This window comes from Pseudonaja textilis, chromosome 14 (genome assembly GCF_049901715.1).
Source record: "Pseudonaja textilis isolate UNSWEBS1 chromosome 14, rPseTex1.2, whole genome shotgun sequence".
Classification (NCBI taxonomy): Eukaryota; Metazoa; Chordata; class Lepidosauria; order Squamata; family Elapidae; genus Pseudonaja; species Pseudonaja textilis.
In genome coordinates, this window is record NC_142003.1 from 10,671,265 (window position 1) to 10,693,528 (window position 22,264).

At 42.0% G+C, this 22,264-nt stretch overlaps 1 protein-coding gene across 9 annotated transcripts in view; it reads right to left on the reverse strand.

The window, feature by feature from the left end:
- Positions 1-1,230: 1,230 nt before the first annotated feature.
- The window catches only part of GLYR1 (glyoxylate reductase 1 homolog), a 33,026-nt gene continuing 11,992 nt past the window's right edge, over positions 1,231-22,264 (reverse strand). The window contains exons 5-16 of one of the 9 annotated variants that reach the window (XM_087912508.1): positions 21,591-21,812; positions 18,225-18,302; positions 17,164-17,220; positions 16,457-16,495; positions 16,273-16,346; positions 14,251-14,350; positions 12,580-12,690; positions 9,692-9,793; positions 7,941-8,103; positions 6,640-6,819; positions 5,264-5,388; positions 1,231-4,292 (exon numbers count right to left, since the gene is read on the reverse strand). In XM_087912508.1, the coding sequence (XP_087768634.1) occupies positions 4,218-4,292; positions 5,264-5,388; positions 6,640-6,819; positions 7,941-8,103; positions 9,692-9,793; positions 12,580-12,690; positions 14,251-14,350; positions 16,273-16,346; positions 16,457-16,495; positions 17,164-17,220; positions 18,225-18,302; positions 21,591-21,812 (1,326 nt within the window). In that variant the 3' untranslated portion in view covers positions 1,231-4,217. Of the gene's footprint in view, positions 4,293-5,263; positions 5,389-6,639; positions 6,820-7,940; positions 8,104-9,691; positions 9,794-12,576; positions 12,691-14,250; positions 14,351-16,272; positions 16,347-16,444; positions 16,496-17,163; positions 17,221-18,215; positions 18,303-21,590; positions 21,813-22,264 lie in introns of all 9 variants that reach the window. The other 8 variants (XM_087912506.1, XM_087912507.1, XM_087912505.1 and 5 more) reach the window with 8 other exon arrangements.

A 22,264-nucleotide genomic window follows, 5' to 3' on the forward strand; every position in this document is an offset into this window, starting at 1 on the left:
ACAACTGAAGCTATTCATTTAACAACCGTGGCAAGAAGTCATAAAACGGGGCAAAACTTATGTAATGAATTTCTCACTTAGCAATAAAAATTTGGGGCTCAATTTTGGGTCGCAAAATGAGGACTACCTGTATTGTTCCTATGTTAATTTCGCTTAGGATCCTTGAAGCATAGCACAGTAAAAACAAATAATAAACAAATCTTTGATGTAAGTTTTTCAGAGCAAAATAGTGTTTTGCTTTTCCTTCTTTATAAGTTGTTATTCTTTAAAGAACTATGTCTGCAATGTCAAGCTTCCTCATTTTTATTTTATATTAGCACATTTATATATACACAGGATTATCTTTTGGGTCCTATTTTAACAAGGTTAGTCAATATTTTATCTTCTAAATGAGATTCGTGAACAGAAAAAACCCACCTACCACTATTTTTACCTTCCATCCTCTTAGTATCTTTTGTATTATGAAGACAGTATTTTCCTTCAAAGTTGTTTCAAATATCACTTCGTTTAAAAGCATACACATTTGCAAAGCAAAGTCTGAATAATCATGAACCAATCGTAAGCCAATTACCTCCACTTTTAATTTGTGTGTTGGCTCAAGAACAAAATGACAAAATAGAGAAAAGCACTATTATTCAACATAGCTAATTATTTAATAAGCAAATGATTTTATTTTCTAATGTTTATAAATAAATACATAAATACTGGAGATACTTTTTTCTCATTTTTGTTCTAATATAACCACTTGAACAAAGAACAAGGTCAACAGGTCAATTCTGTAACTCTTCCTATCCACCCTGCAAAATAAACAAACAGTTCAATTCTTCCCAACTCATTTCAAATGTTAAAGAGTTTAGCCCTGTTTTTTCCTAATATTTCAAACAATACTGCTGAAATAAACTACATTGTTGTCATTGCAAAGGAAACTGTATGTTGTAAACGCTGATGATTAAACAGGAGTTGGTTTTACAAATCTCTGTACACCCTCCAGTCTCACCATCAAATTTTAAATTTTGCAGTATATTTTCAACTTTTATTAATGACATTCATCCTTTCTAAACTTTCTCCATTCCCTTACCCTTGAAGTTATACACAAATGATAGTCCCAACAATTTAAATTTATACTCTTGCCTAATGCACCTATTACCATTTTTGTGTTTTGGGAGTGGGAGATTCATATTCTAATTCTTGCAGTTAGGAAAGAAGAATACTTTAGAGCAACAAATAGCATTGTGTTACCAAGAAAAGTTTTATTTCCTTTTGCCAGTAGCTTTGTTAATTGCACAAGAAAAAAAAATCATTTTGTCTGTGTTTGCCATTTAATCATCACCACACATCCTATCTGAATGACAAAACATTAATTAAAAACAAGGCAAAAATAAAAATAAAAAATTCACAACCTTAATTACCTATAGATCATTCATCAAAGGAGAAGGAATTAAAAGAAACAGCTTTTTTCTTACAAGCTCTCCACAAGTGTAAATATCTTTTTATCTTGAAAAAGGAGGGAACAACAACAAAAAAGCAACTGCTAAAACAGAAATCCCATTTTTTTTAAAAAAAAGAAACTTTACAGTATTGTCAACAATATTAAGACAACAATGACTAAGCCAGTTCCATCGTATTCTCTTGTAACAAACGCTTCCCCCTCCTGCGCCACTGTGCCAGTTCGACTTTAAGGACACCCCAACTGAGAATTGATCAAAGCTGGCTCTTAGAACAGAAAGGCTGAGTAGGAAAGGAGTCCCATGGCACCTTAAAACCAGCAAATATATTGCAAATATAAAACTGGTAGACTAATGGATGCTTTAACCCATAAAATTGGATGCCACAAAACCCAGTTTACATAAACTACTGTTTGGCTGCAAACAAAAACAAACAAAAAAAAAACAAGGGTGTGCTTCTCAAAAGGCATGAGATGAGCCAGCAGTTACAAGCTCCTTAGCGTTTTGAGCTGTTGTCCCCGCCATCACTAACTCTGCAGTACTGTAGAAAGGACCACACCCCTTCAGTAGATATTTCCTCTCCCTGACAGAGAAACCACAAGAGAGAGAGAGAGATTGAATGGAAGACGCTGCAGTTCTCTTACGCTGTAGTTGCAGTTCCTAGTTCCATTTGGATTTTTAAATTTTTTGCTAGGGAGGCAAAACAAAACATTCTGGGAACTATTTCTGTTCAAGTTCTGCAAGGTTCTCACAAAATATCAGAAGGATCTCCCTGTCCTCTTCCTGACAATCTTTAGAACAGGTGTCCAACTTTTAAGACCGATGGACCTCAACTCCGAGAATTCAGTTCCCTAACAATGCTGGCTGGGGAATTCTGGTAGCTGAAGTCCATTGGTCTTAAAGTAGCCAAGGCTGGAATCCCTGCTTTAGAAAGACTTTGGAACGGTGGCTTCCTGGTGTAATTTACTGCATTAAAAACAACCATCTTGAATGAGATCATCTTCCCCCAGACCCATCTGCTCTTCCTAACAAGTACTAGTTGTCCTTAAAAGCTTCACTTACTCATAAGGAGTTCCATTTCCAAGTAACAGGATACACTTCACTGTGGGGAAAAAACAAGCAGGTAGCTCTTGGGACCTATGAAAAAAAACCCTGGACAGGGACAAAAACCGATGTCTTTTTTTAAACGGTGGATTGTCTGTACCACAGAAGGAAAAAAAACTACATAAGGAATATGTGCTGTAACAAGAGCAGACTAGGATCAGGTCTACTCTTTTAATATATCAATTAAAAATTTAATATATCACCTAAAACTCTGGGTCTTCTGCGCCTTCAGTCAGAATGAGCCAGCATATCCACATAGCTTGGAGATCAACCCATGGTTCAAAGAGATGGATGTCACAGTTGCATTTTGGAAGTTTAAATACTGGCAAGAGAAGTTCATCAATCTAAAATGCACAATTGAGCAGACTGGGTATCTGAGTGCTGAGTTTTTGAGCTCTGTTTATACAAGTGTGAAAGTCTCTGCATGAACCCAGAATTGTTTCCAACCCTTTCTGATGGATGCATTCCAAGCTTTGAGCCAGGGGGCTTTCTCTCAAGATTAATACTGACTTTTGAGACTAAAAAAATAAATAAATCACAATTTTGTTAGAATATGCTGGTACATTCCTGTATTTTAAGACTACTTAGTCATTTCAGTAAAGAATTAAGCTGTTATCAGTCCATAGCTTGCTGAATCTTTCATTACATTACTTGCAAGCAGGATTTCTACTTCACGTTATTGAGTATCTTCGGCTTTTCCGAAAGAAAAACATGGAAATCAATTTTAGTATCAAATTATTTGTTTTTCTGATTATCGCGCAACACTCAAGACCCAAATCATCCTTGCGAATATTAGAGGAGCAAAGATGCAAACATTCAGGGTGCTGATTCTCCAAGATGAACCTGAAGGAAGACTCTAAGGTTCCACCTTTTTTTTTTATTTTTGTAAATGCCCATTCTGTGAATCGCAGGCTGGTCAAATCTTTTTACAGATACATTCAGAATGGGTAAACTCTTAATTTAGCAATTAAGAGCCTGTAGAGACACCCTGCATGTCAGAGGCTCATTTTGAACTGGAATTAAGTAAAAGACAGGTTCTCTCATTTACAAAAGCTGTTTCCATGGAGAAGGCTTGGATGCAAACACCTCTTCTCCTGTTAGGGAACTACATTAATTTACCCCCACATGCACAGACACACCATTTGTTCTAATCTTTTTCTCTAAGGAAAAAGAATACAGGCGTGCCAGAATCCCACCCCAATTGTCAAAACCACCCAGGTAAAGGGACAACTGTCCTGACTGCTCAAGAGAACCCTATATCAGCTGGAAAGAACCTAAAATGCCCAGGGACACATATACAACGAGAACCGGGATTAAAGCCAAGCAGCATTATTTGGGGTGGGGGTAGGGGTGGTGGTATTCCATTCTATGACTCTCAAAGGGTGGTTAAGAGATCTGTGGTCCAATCTCTTCTACTGCTGCTGCAGCTAGCTGGCACAGGAAGGCGTACTGTAGCAACTGTCCTTGTGGCAGATCTCAAAAAGTGGTGGGGTGTTTGTTTGTTTTTTGTATTAAAAAGGAAAATAGAGAAAGAAAGAAAGAAAATGGGTGGTGGGAATATGGGGAGAGGAGAGAGAGAGAGAGAAAGAAAGATGGACTGGTCCAGAGTTAAAACCCAGTATTCATCATTATAATTAATCATAGTATTAACAATTAGAAGAAGGTAGCCTAGTGGATGTAGGCCCTGTACACAGCAGACATGTCATTGTCAGACTGGTCCAACGCTTTTGCCCGTTTGTAGACCTGAGGGAGAGAACAGAGGAGAAGAGACGAGTCACCAAGGAGGATCAGTGAGCCTCTTAAAACACCCCCCGGCTGCACTTACTTTCCTTCCAGCAAAAGTACCCAAGCAAATTAAAGGGGATCCAGAATCTGCTCTTAAGGGACTCAATTTGGCAAGGAGATACAGGTAGTCCTTGACCTCACAATCATTCATTTAGTGACCATAAGCACCAAAGCACTGGGAGAAATGACTTAGGACCGTTTTTTTCCGCACCTACAACCCTTATAGTATCTCCATAGTCACATGATCAAAATTTGGACAATGGGTAATCACGTGATGCCAGGACATGCAACTGTCATAAATACGACAGCGGGTGTATCTACTGAGGTCACATGACCCTCTTTTGTGACTTTCTGACAAGCAAAGCCCATGGAGAAGCCAGATTCACTTAACAACTGGGTTACTAACTTAACAAATGCAGCGATTCACTTAACCACTGTGGCAAGCAAAGTCGTAAAATGGGGCAAAATACTCTTAACTGTCCTCCCACTTAGCCAGCAGAAAGTTCAGGCTCTCAATTGTAGTCATAAGTCGAGGGCTACCTGTAATGTCTAAAGGATAATCTGTGAATTCTGTCATTTTATGCCAGAGGGCATCCCAGGTGGCTGCTTAATAAAATCTTTTATTTTGTGATCCTTCCGAACTTTACATAACAAATTTGGAGACTCCTCGTTCCCCCTCAAAGAGCAAGTCTGGTTGGTATAGAATCAAAATGCAGAAAACATATAATTATATCCCAGGAGGAAGCAAATTAAAATTAATTAAGGAGGCGGCTCAGGTCAAATATCTGGACTGAAAAACAACTATCTCAATCCAGTCTTTAGATACTTTTCTAAAGGTTTGCAAAAAAAAAACAACAACCAACAATCCCAAAACAAGCAGCCTTTAAGACAGGACTGAACAGAAATAGGGTTGGGGAAAAAAAACTTACCTCATTGGCTGCAGCTGCCATGGGAGTTGGATGATTAACAGAGTCGCCTAGTGCAATGGCTAATCTGAGATCCTTCTGGATGTATTTCAGGTAGAAATCGGGTTTGAAGTTTCCTTGCAGGATATCTAGAGAAGGAAAAGCCCAGCTACGTTTTCATATTCCACTTTCCCTACTGACAACCCTTGTCTCTTGTCCCTTCAGATTTCGCCACTCCCAACGCACCTATTTAAACATGCAAGACCATGTCCGGTCACAGAGTGAGCCTTTCCCAAATTATCCAGGGCTAACAGATAACATTTTCTAAGCTGGCCCTGGAAGTCTTTTTACACACTTTCACGATTGCAATTTGGTACAGAAGCACAGGTTTACTTTCTACTGCCCTTCATTCCAGTCATTTTTACTGTTTGTACAGACACATGGAGAGAAACTGCTTTCCCTGAGAACTCAAGGCAACGGCCCTGGAGAGAGAGATCTCCCTTAATAGATCCCAACCACAAACTTCAAAGTGGGTGAACTTCGCAACTCGGGGGTTGAGCTCGGGCCTCCCTGGGCCTGTCCACCACTTTAACTACTTCGCTATCACAGTTAGAAAGCATGTCTGGCCAGGAGGAGCTATTGGGAAACCTCTAGCAAGGATGGCTATGGGAGGTGTAGGAAACAGTGCTATTCAATACAGCAGAGGTGTCAAAACTCGATTTCATTGAGGGCCGGATCAGGGTTGCGTTTGACGGGGGAGGGGTGTGGCCATCTCGATGTCACTTGTGTGATGAATATGCCATTTTTGCTAGTAGTTTGTTTTGCTAACGCTGCCAGCAAAAACGGAGCTTGAGAGGGCTGCATGTGGCCCTTCTGGGCTCCGTTTTCAGCTGCGACAGCCTCCCGCAGTCCCCTGCCAGTGAAAATAAGAGCCCATGAGGCCCACAAAGCGCCGTGGGCCAGTCTTTCACTGCTTCCAGGGCGGCCCTGCAGGCCAGATCTAAGCTTCCCATGGACTCCATCCGGACTGCAGGCCTTGAATTTTACACCCCTGAAATACAACAAACAGCTAGTTCAAAAGTAGAAGCAGGCAATTTGCTGATCTCTCGATCCGTGTTTCTCAATTTTGGCAGCTTTAAAAGGTGTGGACTTCAATTCCCAGAATTCCCCAGCCAGCATGGGAATTCTGAGAGTCGAAGTCCACACCTCTTAACACTGCCAAAACTGAGAAACACTGATTTGTAGGCCCTCAACTCCAATCAGGCCCTCTCAAGATGACCCAAATCAAAGGACTACGGGAACCGGTCAGAACAAAACTGGAAGATTCTGGATTGCCTACGCCCGATTGAGAGCAACAAGCCTTTTTACATCAAGGGGAGGGAGGGAATGGAGAACTTTACTTTGGCACTTCTGATCCAGGAAGATGCTAGCCAGCTGTCCCTGATTGAGGATGTCCAGAAGGGTCTGTTGGGACTGACCGGTGACCTGAGCCAAAGTCAGTCCCTCTGCTATTGTGGCCATGAAGCTTCCTTGGACCATGTTCACAATCAGCATCATCTTGGCAGCATTGCCTACTTCTCCTATGGGAGACAGAGAGAGAAACAGAGAGAGGGAGGGAGAGAGGGGCAGAGAGGCAGAGAGAAAGACAGAGGTTCTCTATGAGGAGATGGGGATTAAAAAAACCCATACCTGCTCAACAATGTTAGACCTTGTGAAGACATTTGATAACATCTGCCAATCTGTCTCCTGATGCATTCTTCTACTTTTATAGACCAATAATAAATTTCTACTGATAATAGAGGAATTCCACCACCCCCATCCCAGAAAAACCTCTGTAAGCTTCTTCACCATTCTTCAGACTTCAGCTTCATAGTAATTTACTGGTCTTAAAGACTAGTCAAAATACTCCCGTTCTAAATTATTTACACTGGTTGCCCCTTAGCTAATGCACATTAAAAAAAGGATGCTACCAGACAGCAAAAGTCTTGAATGATACTGGTATAAATGAGATTTGCTTTTTTATAGTCGAGTTGCAGTTTTCCTGTAGAGATCCACAGATTTGGGGCTAATAGGTATTTATACTAACAATTACCAATGTCCAGAGAACCCCAATACTGGGATATACAAATAATCAATGACCCCACAAATCAAAATATACTATGTGCCCAATAAATCACACACCATTTTAAAGGATACTCTGTCATGTGTGTGTGTATATGTGTGCATAACAATTAAAAATGTTGGTCCATAATGTCAAGAATAGCAGGGGGGGGGTAGGATTAGGCCTGGTCTGTACTACCAACTGGCCCCCACAATATAAGTAGGTTTGAGAATAGCTGGATTTTATTTTTATGGAAAAGAGAAAAGCGTATTATTTCTAAATACAGTTCCAGGTGACGTTCAAATAATGGTTGTGCCTCCTCCCTCTTTATGACTTCAACCCACTTGGCTGTTGGGTGAAGTTATCATAATCTTGCAGACTTTTGTCTGTAGCTTAGGAAGTTGCTTTAAAACAGATGTTAGAAGTGTTCCTCAGAGTAATCTTAAGATGAGAGTTAACACAGGGGGGAAAAAAATGCAGAAAGAGATCCTGCAGGAGAAACTCATTAAGGAACCATGAATTATTAACTGTATGGTTTTTTTTGCACACTTTGACCTTCCAGAGACAAGCGCTGGCATCCCCACCACTTCGTGAAACTACCTAGGAAGAAAGAAGTCTTCCCCATTGCCTGGAAACAGCTACTGCAGTCTTCGTATAAGCCTCTGTCTCCGGCCGCTAAGATCACCAGCATCCCATCGTTGGATAGCTGTTGGTTCCCTGAGACTGGGGCTTCCAGGAAGCGACCGCCTCTGGAGACAATCACCTGGAAGCAAGAGAAGGTGGACCGTTCTGAGCAGAGGAGATAAGCTGCATCAGCCAAGGACACTGGTGGTCGTGCTAATCTCCCCGTCCAACTCAGACAATACAGAAAGAGTCACAGATAATCCTTGGGTTAATTGAGCGATTGATTGTTCGAACGTACGATGGTGCTAGGCCAGTGGTAGACCTCAGACATACAACACTGTGGTGTCCCACAGTCACATGAGCACAAATTGCAACCTTCCCTGCTAAGGTTCCACAAGCAAAGTCAATCAGGAAGCTGGTGGGAAGTCGTTATATGAGGTCCTCACTTAACAACCCATATGGTTCTCACTTACTGACAGCAACGGGGAGTGTGGGAACTGCCAATATCAGACAGATTGTCAATATCAACTAACAAGAGTTTCCGGTAAAAATTAGCATTGTTAAGTGAGGACTACTTGTATTACCCAAACATTAATCTTCTGTGTGATATGAAGCCTAAACTCTTTAATAGCAAAAAAAAAGTATGCTGAATGCTACTTGAAGGAAATTACAAATTACTAGACATGGAAGGAAAATTTTGCAAGTTCTAAAAGCAGTAAAGGGATATACAGCAGGCATCTATGTATACACATAGGCCTTCTCTGTAAGCAGCTTTCACTTTATGGTATTCTGATCCCCTGGAGTAATTTATTAAAGTCAACATATTTTTAATAGTCTGCAAACAAACCAAGGCTGTATTTTTTTCGGCAAGACTGTTCTTCCCGCCTGCGGTTCTGAGTAAAGATGTTTATTTTCTGCATTTCATTTTGATTTTTACAATAATGCATTTTGATTTTGTGTATTGCTGCAATCTGTATTGAATCTTTTGCAATTGGGGTAAACTATGAGCGTTGAAAATCAGTCAATAATATACACAAGTCTTCATGCACACATTTTGTTTGTAAGGAAGGGGCTATCAAATTACAAAAAAAAGAAACCAGGGAGAACTGAGAAAGGTGGTTAAGCCAGTTTCATTTATCATTTAAAATAAAAAGGATAGTGTGTCTCTCTGTGGTGAAGATTACCGGTAGCATTTTGTACACAAAGTTGACTCATTAAAAATTTCAAAAGCCATTCAAGCAAATCCAGTCAGGCCTCCCAGACAGCCCAGAAACACAACTAGATGAGCGAATTCTCCTTTACTGTTAACAGAATATTTAAAGCCTGAAGGAACAAACTTCCTCTCTCCGGTTTTAATTTCTGATCCATAGACAGGTCCTTCTCAAGTATCTTTCTCTGTTAAAAGAATCCTATCCTTCTTGTCCAATTTCTACCAATAAAGGGTAACATTTGTAGCCCAGGGTTTAAATGAGAGGTCCTTGGTGTTCTTTGAGTTGGGCTATTTTCTTGCAGACGTTTCATTACCCAAACTAGCTAACATCATCAGTGCTAGTGATGATGACCAGCACTGATGAAGTTACCTAGTTTGGGTAATGAAATGTCTGCAAGGAAACAGCCAAGCTCAGAGATCCACCAAGGATCCCTCATGTCTGATTGTTCCTTAGCTCGCCATCTCTTACCCTCATCCCCCAAAGTCCTTCTCACATACCATCACACCTAGCAGTTACCTGAGCCAATTCCGTAACAGTGTCTGCATCCACAGTTGACATGTCCACGTAGCACTTCCCTGGACGGATGCCCTGGAGAACTCCACTGGGACCAAGTACCAGCTGGGGGAAGAGAAGAGGGGTAAAGCAATAGGGTGTCTGCAAAGTAAACCCAACCTAGCCAATACCAAAGGGGCTTCTACCAAGCACTACACATATAATCATTGGCTGAGTTTCTCCCAGGCTTCAAAAACTATCTGCTGTAACAGTGGCTTTCTCCTGAAGTTAGCAGGCGTCTAAAATGATGCTGCACCCTCAAAGTTAGGATACGATTGGTGGAAACTCGGCCAGAGGACACTGTGGTTTTCAAAACAGTGGTAACACTGGGCTGCACAGTGGCCCAATCAAGAACTTCTAAGAACTTCCAGATTGCTTTCAAAACTTCTCAACCATTCTGTTTCGAAGGAACCTTAGATTTTATGTAGCCCAGCAATAAACTTCTCCAAGTGGAACTTCCCTACTGATTCATTCAGACTGCCTTTTTGGGCTGAGGATGAAGCTCAAATACTCTGGCCACCTAATGAGAAGAGAGGAGTCACTGGAAAAGTCACTGGAAAAGACCCTGGTGCTGGAAAAGATTGAAGGGAAAAGAAGAACGGAACGGCGGAGGGGACGGCTAGATGGTGTCATCGATGCAATGAACATGCATTATTGGCCAAACTGCGGGAGACAGTGGAGGACAGGGGGGACCTGGCGTGCTGTGGTCCACGGGGTAGTGAAGAGACACGACTTGGCGACTGAACAACAACACAGAAAGATAGAAAGAACAAGGACAGAATTCATTTACAACATCGCAATGGCGCTAGTTACGCCAGCAGGCCAATTCAGTGAAGTATGAAAACAGACCAGTCCACGGGAGGGGACAGCCTTCTACAGAGTTTTGCTATGACTCACAGATTGATCTGGTGAGACAAAAGTATTTCTGCAAGTCCTAAAGGGAGGAGATAAGCAGGCCAGCCTTTTATGATACGTGATTCAAATTCACCCCACAGCTGCAGTGGAGTTAGATAGAATCGGCCACTCACCTGGTTTTGTGGTGGATTTATCTTGCACAATTCACTAGCCTTTGCGTGAGCTGGTTGTGTGCAAGGAATTCAGCACAATGAAGCCTAATTGCATTGACTGACACAATAGGTCACATTCAGTTGTGTCCAGGGCTCCTTTTCCCGCTGCTGCTGTCATACTCTGGGGAGCTTTTGAACCCTAGGCCACAGACTGCTCTCACAACGTCACAAGCTCCAAAAACCCTTTCGCTCAATGTTTCTCAAACCTCAGACCTTAAGACCTGTGGACTTCAACAGTATTTGGCTGAGGAATTCTGGGAATTGCTGTCCATGGATCTTAAAAGTCATCAGGGTTGAGAAGATAGGCTTTAGACCTAGACATTCTGCATTAGATGAGTCCAGTATAAACAAATAGTGGAAATTTCAAAACTGGTCAGATTGGGGTTTGCCAGTCACTTGATCCCAGAGTTCCTGGCATGGCATAGTTCTCGTAACATTTAACAGATTTTATTGGCATTTCCCCTTAAGGGTGTCATTAAAAACAGTTCAGAATTTAAATAGAGGAAATATGTCAGGGCTCACATTTTATTTCTTCATTTATTTTTTTATGCTGCCCATCTCCTCTTCAAGGTGACTCTGGGTGCTCTGTCTATTAGTTTATATATGTTTCCCATATTTCTACCCCATGATAATCCAGAGATTGTCATAATGCTTAATTAAGCATCTGGGAGAATTCAAAAGCCTCCATCCTTCTTGGCAGTTGGCCAATAATGCTGTTATCATAATATCCATTTCAGTTTTTTTTTTAGCAAACAGAGAACTGTGGCTATCTTTACTTATCATATTTTTAGAAAATATGAAACAGAGTAAGGCATTTATGATTTGAAATCCTTCAAGAGGCCTACAATAGTACAGTTTTAGTTCCAATTTTTGATGGTTTCAGGCAACTTTACTGTCCCAGCCTGGGTGCCCCAAATGTCAACCAGGAATAAGTGAGCTCACATAGGACTGCTGTGAGAGAGAAAAAAACACACACAATATAATCCTGTAAAGCCAAACGAAACAGCAATGTGAACCAAGCCTGCAGCAAGCTGTAATTCCAGACTTGAAAATACTCCAAACCAACCACATACGAGTGACTTAATCCACTCATTTGACAGTAAAGCTTTTCAGTGATTAAAGATTTGGCACAATTGCGTGAGGCAGAAGAGACCACCGCACAACTGAAAAACTAGAGTGACCCTGTCCTAAATATCAAAAGAGTATTTCATAAATATTTAACAGTGCAATGCGCCGGCTCATCTTCAGTCAAAAGAGCAGGCATCACTATGCAAGCCCTTTTTCTCAACCTCCCCAGGATAAGGAATGATATATCTCCTTTTACAAGTTAAAAGTTAAAACGGTGAGAGTGCTCGATTTTCAAGCCTCTTTCACATCTCCTCCCTCTCCTTTGCTGAATGAATCAAGGCCTCTTGGACAATTAGGATCCTTTCATGTGTTCTTATAGCTGTCCCAGGAGAAAAGCTTGTTGTTTCAAAGGAGAAGTAATCTGCAGAAGCAAAGAATGGTTGGGCACGTACAAGGAAATCAGTGAAGAAGTTCAAACTCTTGACTTCTGCTTAAAAATCAAAAGAGGCTTTTCTGCATTGCCATTACCTACAAATTAAGAGAAGTGTAAACCAAGCCTTCAAGAGTCATTCACAGTCACAGTAGTATTTCTGGGTAAACTGAGAAATTTCTGGTCCTATCAAGGCAGACACGATCACTCTGTGGCAAAGGATGGGTGGGGGCAGCGGGGGGAACAGAGCAGCGGGGGCTCATGCAAGTAAAAGAGGTAATCCTTACATCCTTGGCTGCTTTTGGGTCGGATACGCAGGCAAAAGTGATGTCGCAGGTCGAGACTACTTCAGCGGGGGTCCTTCCCAACCGTGCCCCCTCCTGGATGAACAAATCACACTGCAAAAGCCACAGACCCAAAAGTAAGAATTAAAATGAGCCTCGGAACCCTGACAGGCCCCAAACCCACCACCGCAGCCACGGCTGTGAATGCTGAGAACTGAAAGCCTACATAGTTGGGAGACTATCCCAACTAGTTTCAATCCCAGGAAATTAGGTCTGGGTCGGAAGAAAGTTCTGCCATTTCCAGCAGGCAACAGAAGGCTATCTTCTTGGATCAGGTAACTTCACCTGAACCAAAGCGAAGAGAATTAGCGAAGCTTGCCAGGATAACAAAGAAATCCCTTCTCTGCTTTCTAGAAAGGCTGTTATACCGTATCTTTGGAGATGTGCTTACTGGGTGTTTTGCAAGGATAGAGCAAGCCACATAGAACTTATCAGGGCCGAGGAAGTCTACGTCTAGGTCCTTAGCTGCAGCAACAGCTAGGTTAACTTTGTCTAACAGCAACTATGAAAGGGCTCCAGACTCTTGCTGATCCAAGAAGGCAGCTTTCTGTTACCTGCTGGAAATGGCACAGAGGTTCAGTTCTGACACTAAAGCACTGGACCCTGGGTCCAATCCCACCCATCAATCTTTGGATTGACAAGCAGGGGCTTGGACACCTATTGGATTGGAGTAACGCCAAAGGGGTAAATAAGGTGACATTGCTGCTCTATCCCAAACGACACAGGTCTTTTCTTAGGCAGCTGTTGCTGTGGCATTATCATTCTAGATGGCATAGCAGGCTTTTCCTTAGATGATCTCCTAATTATGAGGGTCTTAAGGGATGCCAACCGCCTCATCCTGTCCCCTAGGCTCACAAAAACCCTTAACAGAATTTTTTGGGGGGTGGAAATATGGCGCTAAACCGATGTGGTCATAGCTATTGGAGCTATCCTAAGTCAGAGCTTCTGCTTTCAGCCACAAAAATAGCACAAAATGGGGGTGGAGGGTGGGGCCACGAAATGGAGGGAATGGAAATGTTACCATAGCTACAAGGATCTTGGCGATAACGTAAGCTGGCGCTGTCAAACCAATTACCACGTTCAGAAGCCCATCTTAGAAACATTTCAAATGTGGTGGGTCAGAAAGCATCCATTTTAGTTCACTGTCTTTTCTCTTTCTAGTGAGTGGGTGCTTTTGAGTCAGCGCTGACTCCTGGCGCTGGCTGCCTGGACAAGCCCTTGCAATTTCCTTGGCAAGGTTTTTCAGAAGTGGTTGGTCCTCCTTTCCTTGGGCTGAGGGGGGGAACTAGCTCACGGTCACTCAGCTGGCTTTAGGCCTAGGGTGGGACTAGAACTCCCCAGATTCTAGCCTGATGCTTTAACCAAACTGGCTCTCTGCGTTCTTACTTCTCCGATAAAGCCAAGCCCATAGTCCATCGTTCGGTATGAAAAGAATGTCACAGAAGAGATGAGAATATCGTTGTCCATTTCTCACATCTCGTGAATGGAGAAGTTTTCTCATGATCTCAGGCTTGGGTGACCCTCAGCAATTCAAAAGGCATTCCTTGATTGGGTCTGTGGCTTCGTCCCCCTTGACAGAAGACTCTTTTATTTCTTACTAGAAGTGGAACTTACCTTCTCAGCTGTCCGATTCCAGACCGTGACGGTGTGACCCATTTTTATTAAATTGGAGACAATGCCGCTCCCCATCAGGCCAAGACCAAGGAATCCGATCCTGCGTAGGAAAGAAGGCGGTGAGAGCGGGCCGCTGCGCAGGGAAAATCTGCAGGCACGTTTCCCCCTGCCCCAAACCTCACAAAATCAAGACGCAGGGAAACGGAGGCAGAGTTAACAAGTAGAATGATGCACAAGGATAAACCAAGGGAAATCTATTACTCTCAGTTCCAAACTGATCACACAGCTTGCTCTATGCGACAACAATCAGCAAGCAAATGGCCATAAAAGGTATTTATTTCCATCGGGGGGGCGGTTTCCTTTTCCCCTTTGCCTCAACTCACCTGTGGCACTACTGCAGGCCCTGAGACTGGGCTTTTGGCAAGACCTGGGTCTTCTTTTCCTACTCATTTTTCCATGAACAAAAGAAATGGGGAAAGGAGGCCAGAACCAGACAGTGGGTGGCCTCACCTAGTTTGGGATCTAATTCTGCTCAAATGCTTGTTGCAGAAGTCAGTATGTGGCATCCAGAGAGACAATTGCTCCCAAGAGACAGGAAGTTTTCAACCCTCTCGCAGGACTCCTTTCTAAAAGATCCCACACTATAGAGCAGGGGGGGGTCTCCAACCTTGGCTGGGGAATTCTGGGAGTTGAAGTCCTCCAAGGCTTAAAGTTGCCAAGGTTAGAGACACCCCTGCTATAGAGGACTATGCACACCGGCAGCTGTGTAAGCAACACACTAAAAGCCCAGTGTGGTGTAGCATGATGCGGTGCACCATTATCTAGTAATGTAGAACCTTCTTTCAAGCCTTACTATCCCAGTTATCAGCACTTCTGGGCTTATGAATAAGAAAGCCACTGCTAACAAGCGGAACTCTTATCCAAGAGCGCTTGTGGTTAAGAATGTTTTATGTACATTTTTTAAAAATAAAATAGAACGACTACCAGACTCCAGAAAAGAACAATTAAAACTACTTTAGGGAACCTGCAAAAAAAAAAAGGAGGTCAGCTTCCCCCCTTTGCTGTCACCTCTCATAGAGGTGATTTGAGGAAAGCCAATTCCTAACCACGTCACCCATGAGCATCCTGCAAAGCTAAAGGAAAACGTCAGGACAGCTGAAGAGTTGCTAGGGTTTGAGGGTTTACCTGAATGCCTTCATTGTTAAAGTTTGTTTCCCTTCAGCACATGCAAAGGGCTGACATCCTGAGACGGCTGCAGCGACAAGCAGGCCACAGCTTGCTCTGAGCGGAGCTGGAGGGAAATTGCTTCTGACAGCATGACAGGAAGTGCGACTGGGGCTCTCCTGTCACTCGAGGAGAGGGGGAAGCACAAGGAGGGTCTGGAGGCAGATATGCCACAGGGGGCCCTTCCTGGAATATTCAAAAGTCCTGCCTCTTCCTGTCCTTTCTGGTGGCTCAAGAGCCATTTGGAGGGGTGGGATTTCTCACTGTAACTCCAAGACCATTCCCACCAGATTCTTGCAATGAAGTGTACCATGAAAAGAGGCTGGGATTTTTTGTTTTGTTTTAGACAAAGCACTTAGATCCAAAAGGAAATTCACTGGATCGTGAGGGAGCCTCTGGGCAATTTTATTTTTCACTACTTTAGCAATTTCAACCATTGGTCATGGCAGGGTTCGGCGGGCGGGGGAGGGAGAATTCATTCTCATTTTATGCACGCAACTTCTTGAAGTTCAGCCAGCTGGCATGAAAGCAATTTACAGGAAGGAAGGAAGGAAGGAAGGAAGGAAGGAAGGAAGGAAGGAAGGGAGGGAGGGAGAAGGCTTTTCATTCTGAAGAGAAAGAAAGAAAATGAGGGAGAGAAAAAGAAGGAGGGAAGGAGAGGGAGAGAGAGAGAAAAAGAAAGAAAATAGGAGGGAGGGAGGGGGAAAGAGAGAGAGAGAGAGAGAGAGAGAGAGAGAGAGAGAGAAAGAAAGAAAGAAAGAAAGAAAGAAAGAAAGAAAGAAAGAAAGCCTGTCTTACTTCTTGTCTGTAGGAGTAATGCTGCCATTGATAGCCGTGCTGTCTGCTGCCTGGATAGAAGTGGACCCAGTTTCCTACGGAAGAACACAGCCCTGTCAGTGATCAAGTTCGCCTTAGCAAAATGGGAATGATCTGATCAATGAAGGGAAATCAAAAGCAAACTCTTCTGTACCTCTTCACACACCTTCAGCTTCTTTGTGATGGCCTGATAGCAAACTGTTGGCTGTGTGGAAAAGAGAAAAGCTCACATTGTAGAGGAACCGGTCTCAACTCAGCTGTAGGCTAAGGTGCCCCATTCACCCAAACAGTCACATTATTGTGGACAAGCAAGGAATTTCTCCCCACTAAACACTTTGAGAAATAACAGTTGAGAGGCCTCATAAAAGTAGAAGTCACATCCTGAAATAGGGTGATGGTAAAGATAGCAAATTAGGTGGGACAGAACAAAGGCTGTAGATCCAGAATACAGACGCGCTTAGATTCTCTTTTTAAAAAGCCTTTGCATTTTTAATTAGATTTATATCTTGCCTCTCATTTAGGAGTTCGAGGTGCCATCGGCAATGCTTCTTTTAACAATATTCCCCACAACAATCCTCTGTGGTTGATTAAGAAAGTGTGTGTGGCCCCATATAATTTACTGGATTTCTGCAGCTGAAGGGAAATAAAAATGAACCTCTCTGCTTCCTGCTCAAAACTGTATCCTATACACCAGCGTTTCTCAACTGTAACAACTTGAAGATGTGTGGACTTCCACCCCCAGAACTCCCTGGATTTCTGGTTTTCTGTTTTGACTAATCCATGGTTTATTTAAAATAGGAACCACCACTCTGCCTATCCACCCTTCCCAAACCATGTATCGGCCTAAATTTCAATTTATTTTATTTTGCTCACCTTTTCAGTTTGGCTAAGCAGGAAGTGGTGGAAATGAGGGTCACCATCTTTCACAGGCTGTTAACGGCAAAGGAACAAATTGAGAAACCAACGCAATGAAACATCAAGTCTTGAAAAAGCATCTATACACACTACAAATGGGTTTCAGGCACCAGATTCTGATGGAAGTCTTTGGTGCCTTTTCGGAAAGTTCCTTGCTTACTTCGGGACAAATGTAAATATCATGCACTTGATGGGGATAAATACATGAAAAAGTCAGGATATGGAATGTAACTAATAAGAAAAAATACTAAGAGTTGGCTGAAAAGCATCCATGCAGCTACACAGAAGAATGCCTGAAAATGGATCGTTTGTATAAACTACCTTCTTATATAGGCTAAGAAAACATTTTCTAACTTAAAAGGAACAGATTTAAATTATTGGCTTCTAAGCTGTTATCTCAAGCATTCTTAGGAAGCAGCAAGTGACACTGAACAAAGTACAGGTAACAGATGATTTTAACATATTATGTACGTACTTCAAAGACCTTCCAAGGCAAGATTTCAATCACCAGATGTAAGGATTTCAGTACAGGTAATCCACAACTTAACACCACAAAGTCAAAAATTTCTGTTGCTAAGCAAGACAATTGTTAAGTGAGCTTTGTCCTATTTTATGACCTCACTTGCCACAGTTGTTCAGTGAATCACTGCAGTTGCTGAGTTAGCAACACGGGTTCTTAAGTGAATCTGGCTTCTTCCCCCACTGATTTTGCTCGTCAGGTCATTAAAGGGGATTACGTGACGTTACCTGGGACGCTGCCACCTGTTGCCAAGCGTCCAAAGGTTTATCATGTGACTGTGGGGACGGTTGTGTGAGAAACGGTCTTAAGTCACTTTTTTCAGTGCTGTTGTAACTTCAAATGGTTACTAAATGAACTGTTGTAAGTCGAGGACTACCTGTATCGCTTGAATATTCATTCTCTCCCTCTCTCTCTCTCTCACACACACACACAATACACCAAGAGCTGAATTGTTGCTTCTTCTGAGAAATATGTAAAGAATTAAAATCACCTCGCTTACACTCTGTGGCCACTTAAAGCCAGCCATGGTGCCAGTCATCATTTTCTTGACTGTGCTTGACTCAGGAATTGTCGTGTCCTGTGGAGAATATAGACCAGTGATGAGTTCCATCTGTAGAATCCCCAAATCTATATATGCAATCCATCTTGGGAAGCAATTAAGTTGGAAGAAAATGTTATCAAGAAGAAAACTGGGAGTGGTTGGCCTACAATTATACATACTGCAATAAGCTGGAAACAAAGCTGATATATATATAAAACAAATATATATATATATATATATATATATATATATATATATATATATGTGTGATCTTTGGTTGTTGGGTTTTCTCCGTAAGATTGAAGTATCTAGGCAAGCGTTTCGATGAAGTCTCATTCATCATCTTCAGGCTTCTGTCTCCGGCACAGAGCCGGAGACAGAAGCCTGAAGATGATGAATGAGACTTCATCGAAACGTTGCCTAGATACTTCGAATCTTACGCTGAGAAACCCAACAACCAAAGATCCACATATAAATACCCAGAGAACCTCAGAAAACAAATATATATATATATATATATATATATATACACATACATACATACATACATACACACACATACATATATATATATAATGTCGGCACAGTTTCCATTCCTCTCTTGTAAACAACAGCAAGCATAAAGAATAAGCACATGTAGTACCACAAAGCTACAGAGATATATGTTAAGTTGCCATCTATGCATTTACATGCAGTGTTCTTCTTTCCCCTTTCTTAAATGCAGTACTTAAATTCATTTTATGGCTATCCTAAGTCAGCACTTGAAAACAGTGCAACATAAGCTGTTATAGATCCAGTTTTTAACAGTGCTAAAACATATGTAGATATATGTATATAAAATTACATTTTATTTCATTTTCATGTTGGGTTTAACTTGAGCCCTTAGATGGATGTCATTTTGTATCATTATGCCCAGCTGCCCTGGAGAAAAATATAACGTGTATATATTGGGAACGCAAAAGAACAAGCTTGAATGTGTTCTACCCTGTCTCCAGAATTACCCTGTCTTCTTCCTAATGGGGCTCAATCATTATTTCTGTAGTGGGATATAGTTTTCACTTCACAAATCTTCTGCCTGTTGAAAACCCTGAAATATGAGTCAAAGCTTTTGGCATCCAGGTTACTGAAAATCTTTGTCCAGTAATCTTTTTTTTTCATTTTGCCAGGCATTTGCCTTAAATTGAACTGCCTATTTTGGTTATGCTCTAATCATCTTTCTTCGAAAACATGCTACGCCCTGGAGACAGAATAATTTGAATGACTGAAAAGCAAAGTATTTTTCAAAAAAATAAATTCCTTTTCAAAACCTAATGGGAGCGACTTTGTATTCTCTAGCAATTTCCCCCTACCTGCCTGTTTTCTGGATTTGTGGCTTTCAACCCCACAAATTTTCCAGCCAATAATACAGTGAGAATTCTAGGTGTTGAAACAGGTATGTTCTGGCAGCCTAAGTTGGAGAAGGCTACTTCGCATTACTTCAAATTTTAGGAGGAATATACATAGAACATTCTTATCAGCTAGGAATAACTAAGCAATAACAGCAGTACAACAAATCCAGGCATCTGGCCTCTGTTCTTACAAACCTCTAGGTCCACTGTTTTACAAGCAAAAAGCTATTTGGTATCTTAATACTCTTCTCCTCTACAGAACTCTTAATGATGTATTTTCCACCACCCTTTGAAACCCACTTTCATATTATACCACTCAACGAGATCCAACGACCACAACCTAGGCAATTTTTGTTACCAAGACAACTCAGGAACCAGAATTGCTAACAGCCACCGCCGCCGCCGCCACCACCACCATCATCATCACTACCTCTAATTTTCTTTTATGCATTCCAGGTGTTTTCTCTACAATCAGGATTCATGTTAGGCTGTCTTTCATGCAATGGAGTTTGAAAATATCCTTCCACAAAGTCTCAAAGCAGGAAGTTATGCAGGGATGACAATTGAATATGAGAAGCATCAAGAAAGCAGATTACTAAGGCATCACAAGACAGAGACTAATGGAATCTAGCATATGCATGACTGAATGCCTTATAAAAGAGATCTCAGGGCTGGAGAGAGAAAAGAAGAAAATGCCATTTTATTCATTTCCCAGAATACTTAAAGACTCTCATGACAATTTCTCTGCCACGCTTTTCACTTTGGAAAAGAAATACAGGCAAAAGCCCTCAAAATCACCATCTTCATCATCCTTGAAGGTACGTTGATTATTGTTAACATTGTTAAAAACAAAACAACCCTAGCCACTAATTACTCAATCTTTAGCAGGTTTCCGTTCTTCCAGATTAAGGTCTAAAAGCTTCGTTCACAATTCCAAAGCAAACACCACCACTGATGAACCACACAGTAATAATAGGCAAAATGTCAGGTTAAGAGAGAAGAACAATCTCTGTATAACCAAAGTACAAGCCCCAATGAAGCAAACTCCAAACCCTACTGTAAGTAACTGAAGACAGGAATTCAGTCTGTCGCCAGCAAGATATTAGACTGCCTCTGAAAGTGGTCAGCATTTAAATCCCAAATCAGAAGAAGCAGATTCACAACTAGGAATTGAAAAAAAAAAGGCAGTGGAAGACAGGAGTGGCACAAAGTTTGATTGTGGATATGTGGTATGAAATTCTAGCGGATCTTGGTTGTCCTGTTTCATAACGACCTTCAGGTTCAGCACCCAGTAAAGAATGTATATTCTAGCATTATCCACTTCGCTGTTTACAACTACATTCAGAAAGTCACCAGCTAGAGGTTCCAAATCTTGGAGAGAAGAGGCAAATGTTCTACAAGTGAACTCTACATGTCCAAGGATGAGTCACACCACAACATGGGAGAGGAGAAAGCTCCAATATTGGAAAAAAATATATATATATGATGTCTTCTGGTGGAATCATTCACTTCTGGAGTGTTTCTTCATCTTATCACACTACAATTTAAGCCACTTGTCCTTATGTAGTTGGAGATGGATCAGACACACAAATGAGATGGAGATGTTAACAGAAGGTGCTCTGGAACTACCAAAGGTAAAAACTCTGTCGCCATTTCCTCCGCTGGTGTGAGGCAAGATGGAAGGCCCCGATGTCACTTGTTGACTTTAACAAGTCAAAGAACATTTCAGGTATAGTAACGCACAAGGGCTGGCTAATACAAGTTAATTACGACTCTGAATGGAATTATTAGGCGGTAGGTTCCCAAATGGTTAAAGACATGCAATTTTCCAAAACGGTCACAACAATGAAGTCATCTGGATGGCTGTTTTAGGACTACATTCCATTCTGGACAAGCTCACAGGAGCCCGGGAAGGAATGCGCAGCAAAACACAAACCTTCTCATCTTTGGGAGGGCGCCCTCGCTTCCGGGGGCTTTGCTTGTACATTCTCTTCAGGGGGGACTTCGAGCCTCTCTCAGAGGACACAGAAGACGCTCGCTTTTTCCGTTTCCTTTCTGACAACCCCGCTTTGTGTTTCTCCTCTCCCACTGAGTGCTTCCCCCTCTCTTCGCTGGAATTACGCCGGTTCTTCTCTTCAGCGGAGTTATGAGAAGGCGCCTGAGAGATCACAGAACAGAAGGATGAGGAAAAGACGGGGCCGTCAGCTGGCAGCGGTTTCATTTTCCCCACACTCACCAAACCCGAGTGGTGTCTGGCCAGGTGTCTCAAGCGCGCCAAAGGCCCCAAATAAAAAATAAAAATTAACAGGTTTAAGCTACTGAACAAGAGACGCTCAAAGTACACCGGGAGTTCCTTTTGAAGAAGAACCAGGTCCCAATTCCTGAGTGCAAACAGCAGATATACACCTCCAAGTGCCTAGGATCAAGTGACCCTTCGATCTCCTTTGATCCAAATCAATCCAAGGCAGGACCGTCAGCGGTGAAAATGAACAACCTTTCAAAGGCGGCAACTGTGACCCTAACTTCGATCCTCTAGCCACAACCCTAGAGACAAAAACATGCAATCCCTTTTTGGAGAAGAAAGCAAAACGGCCGTACGAAGAGCTCGCC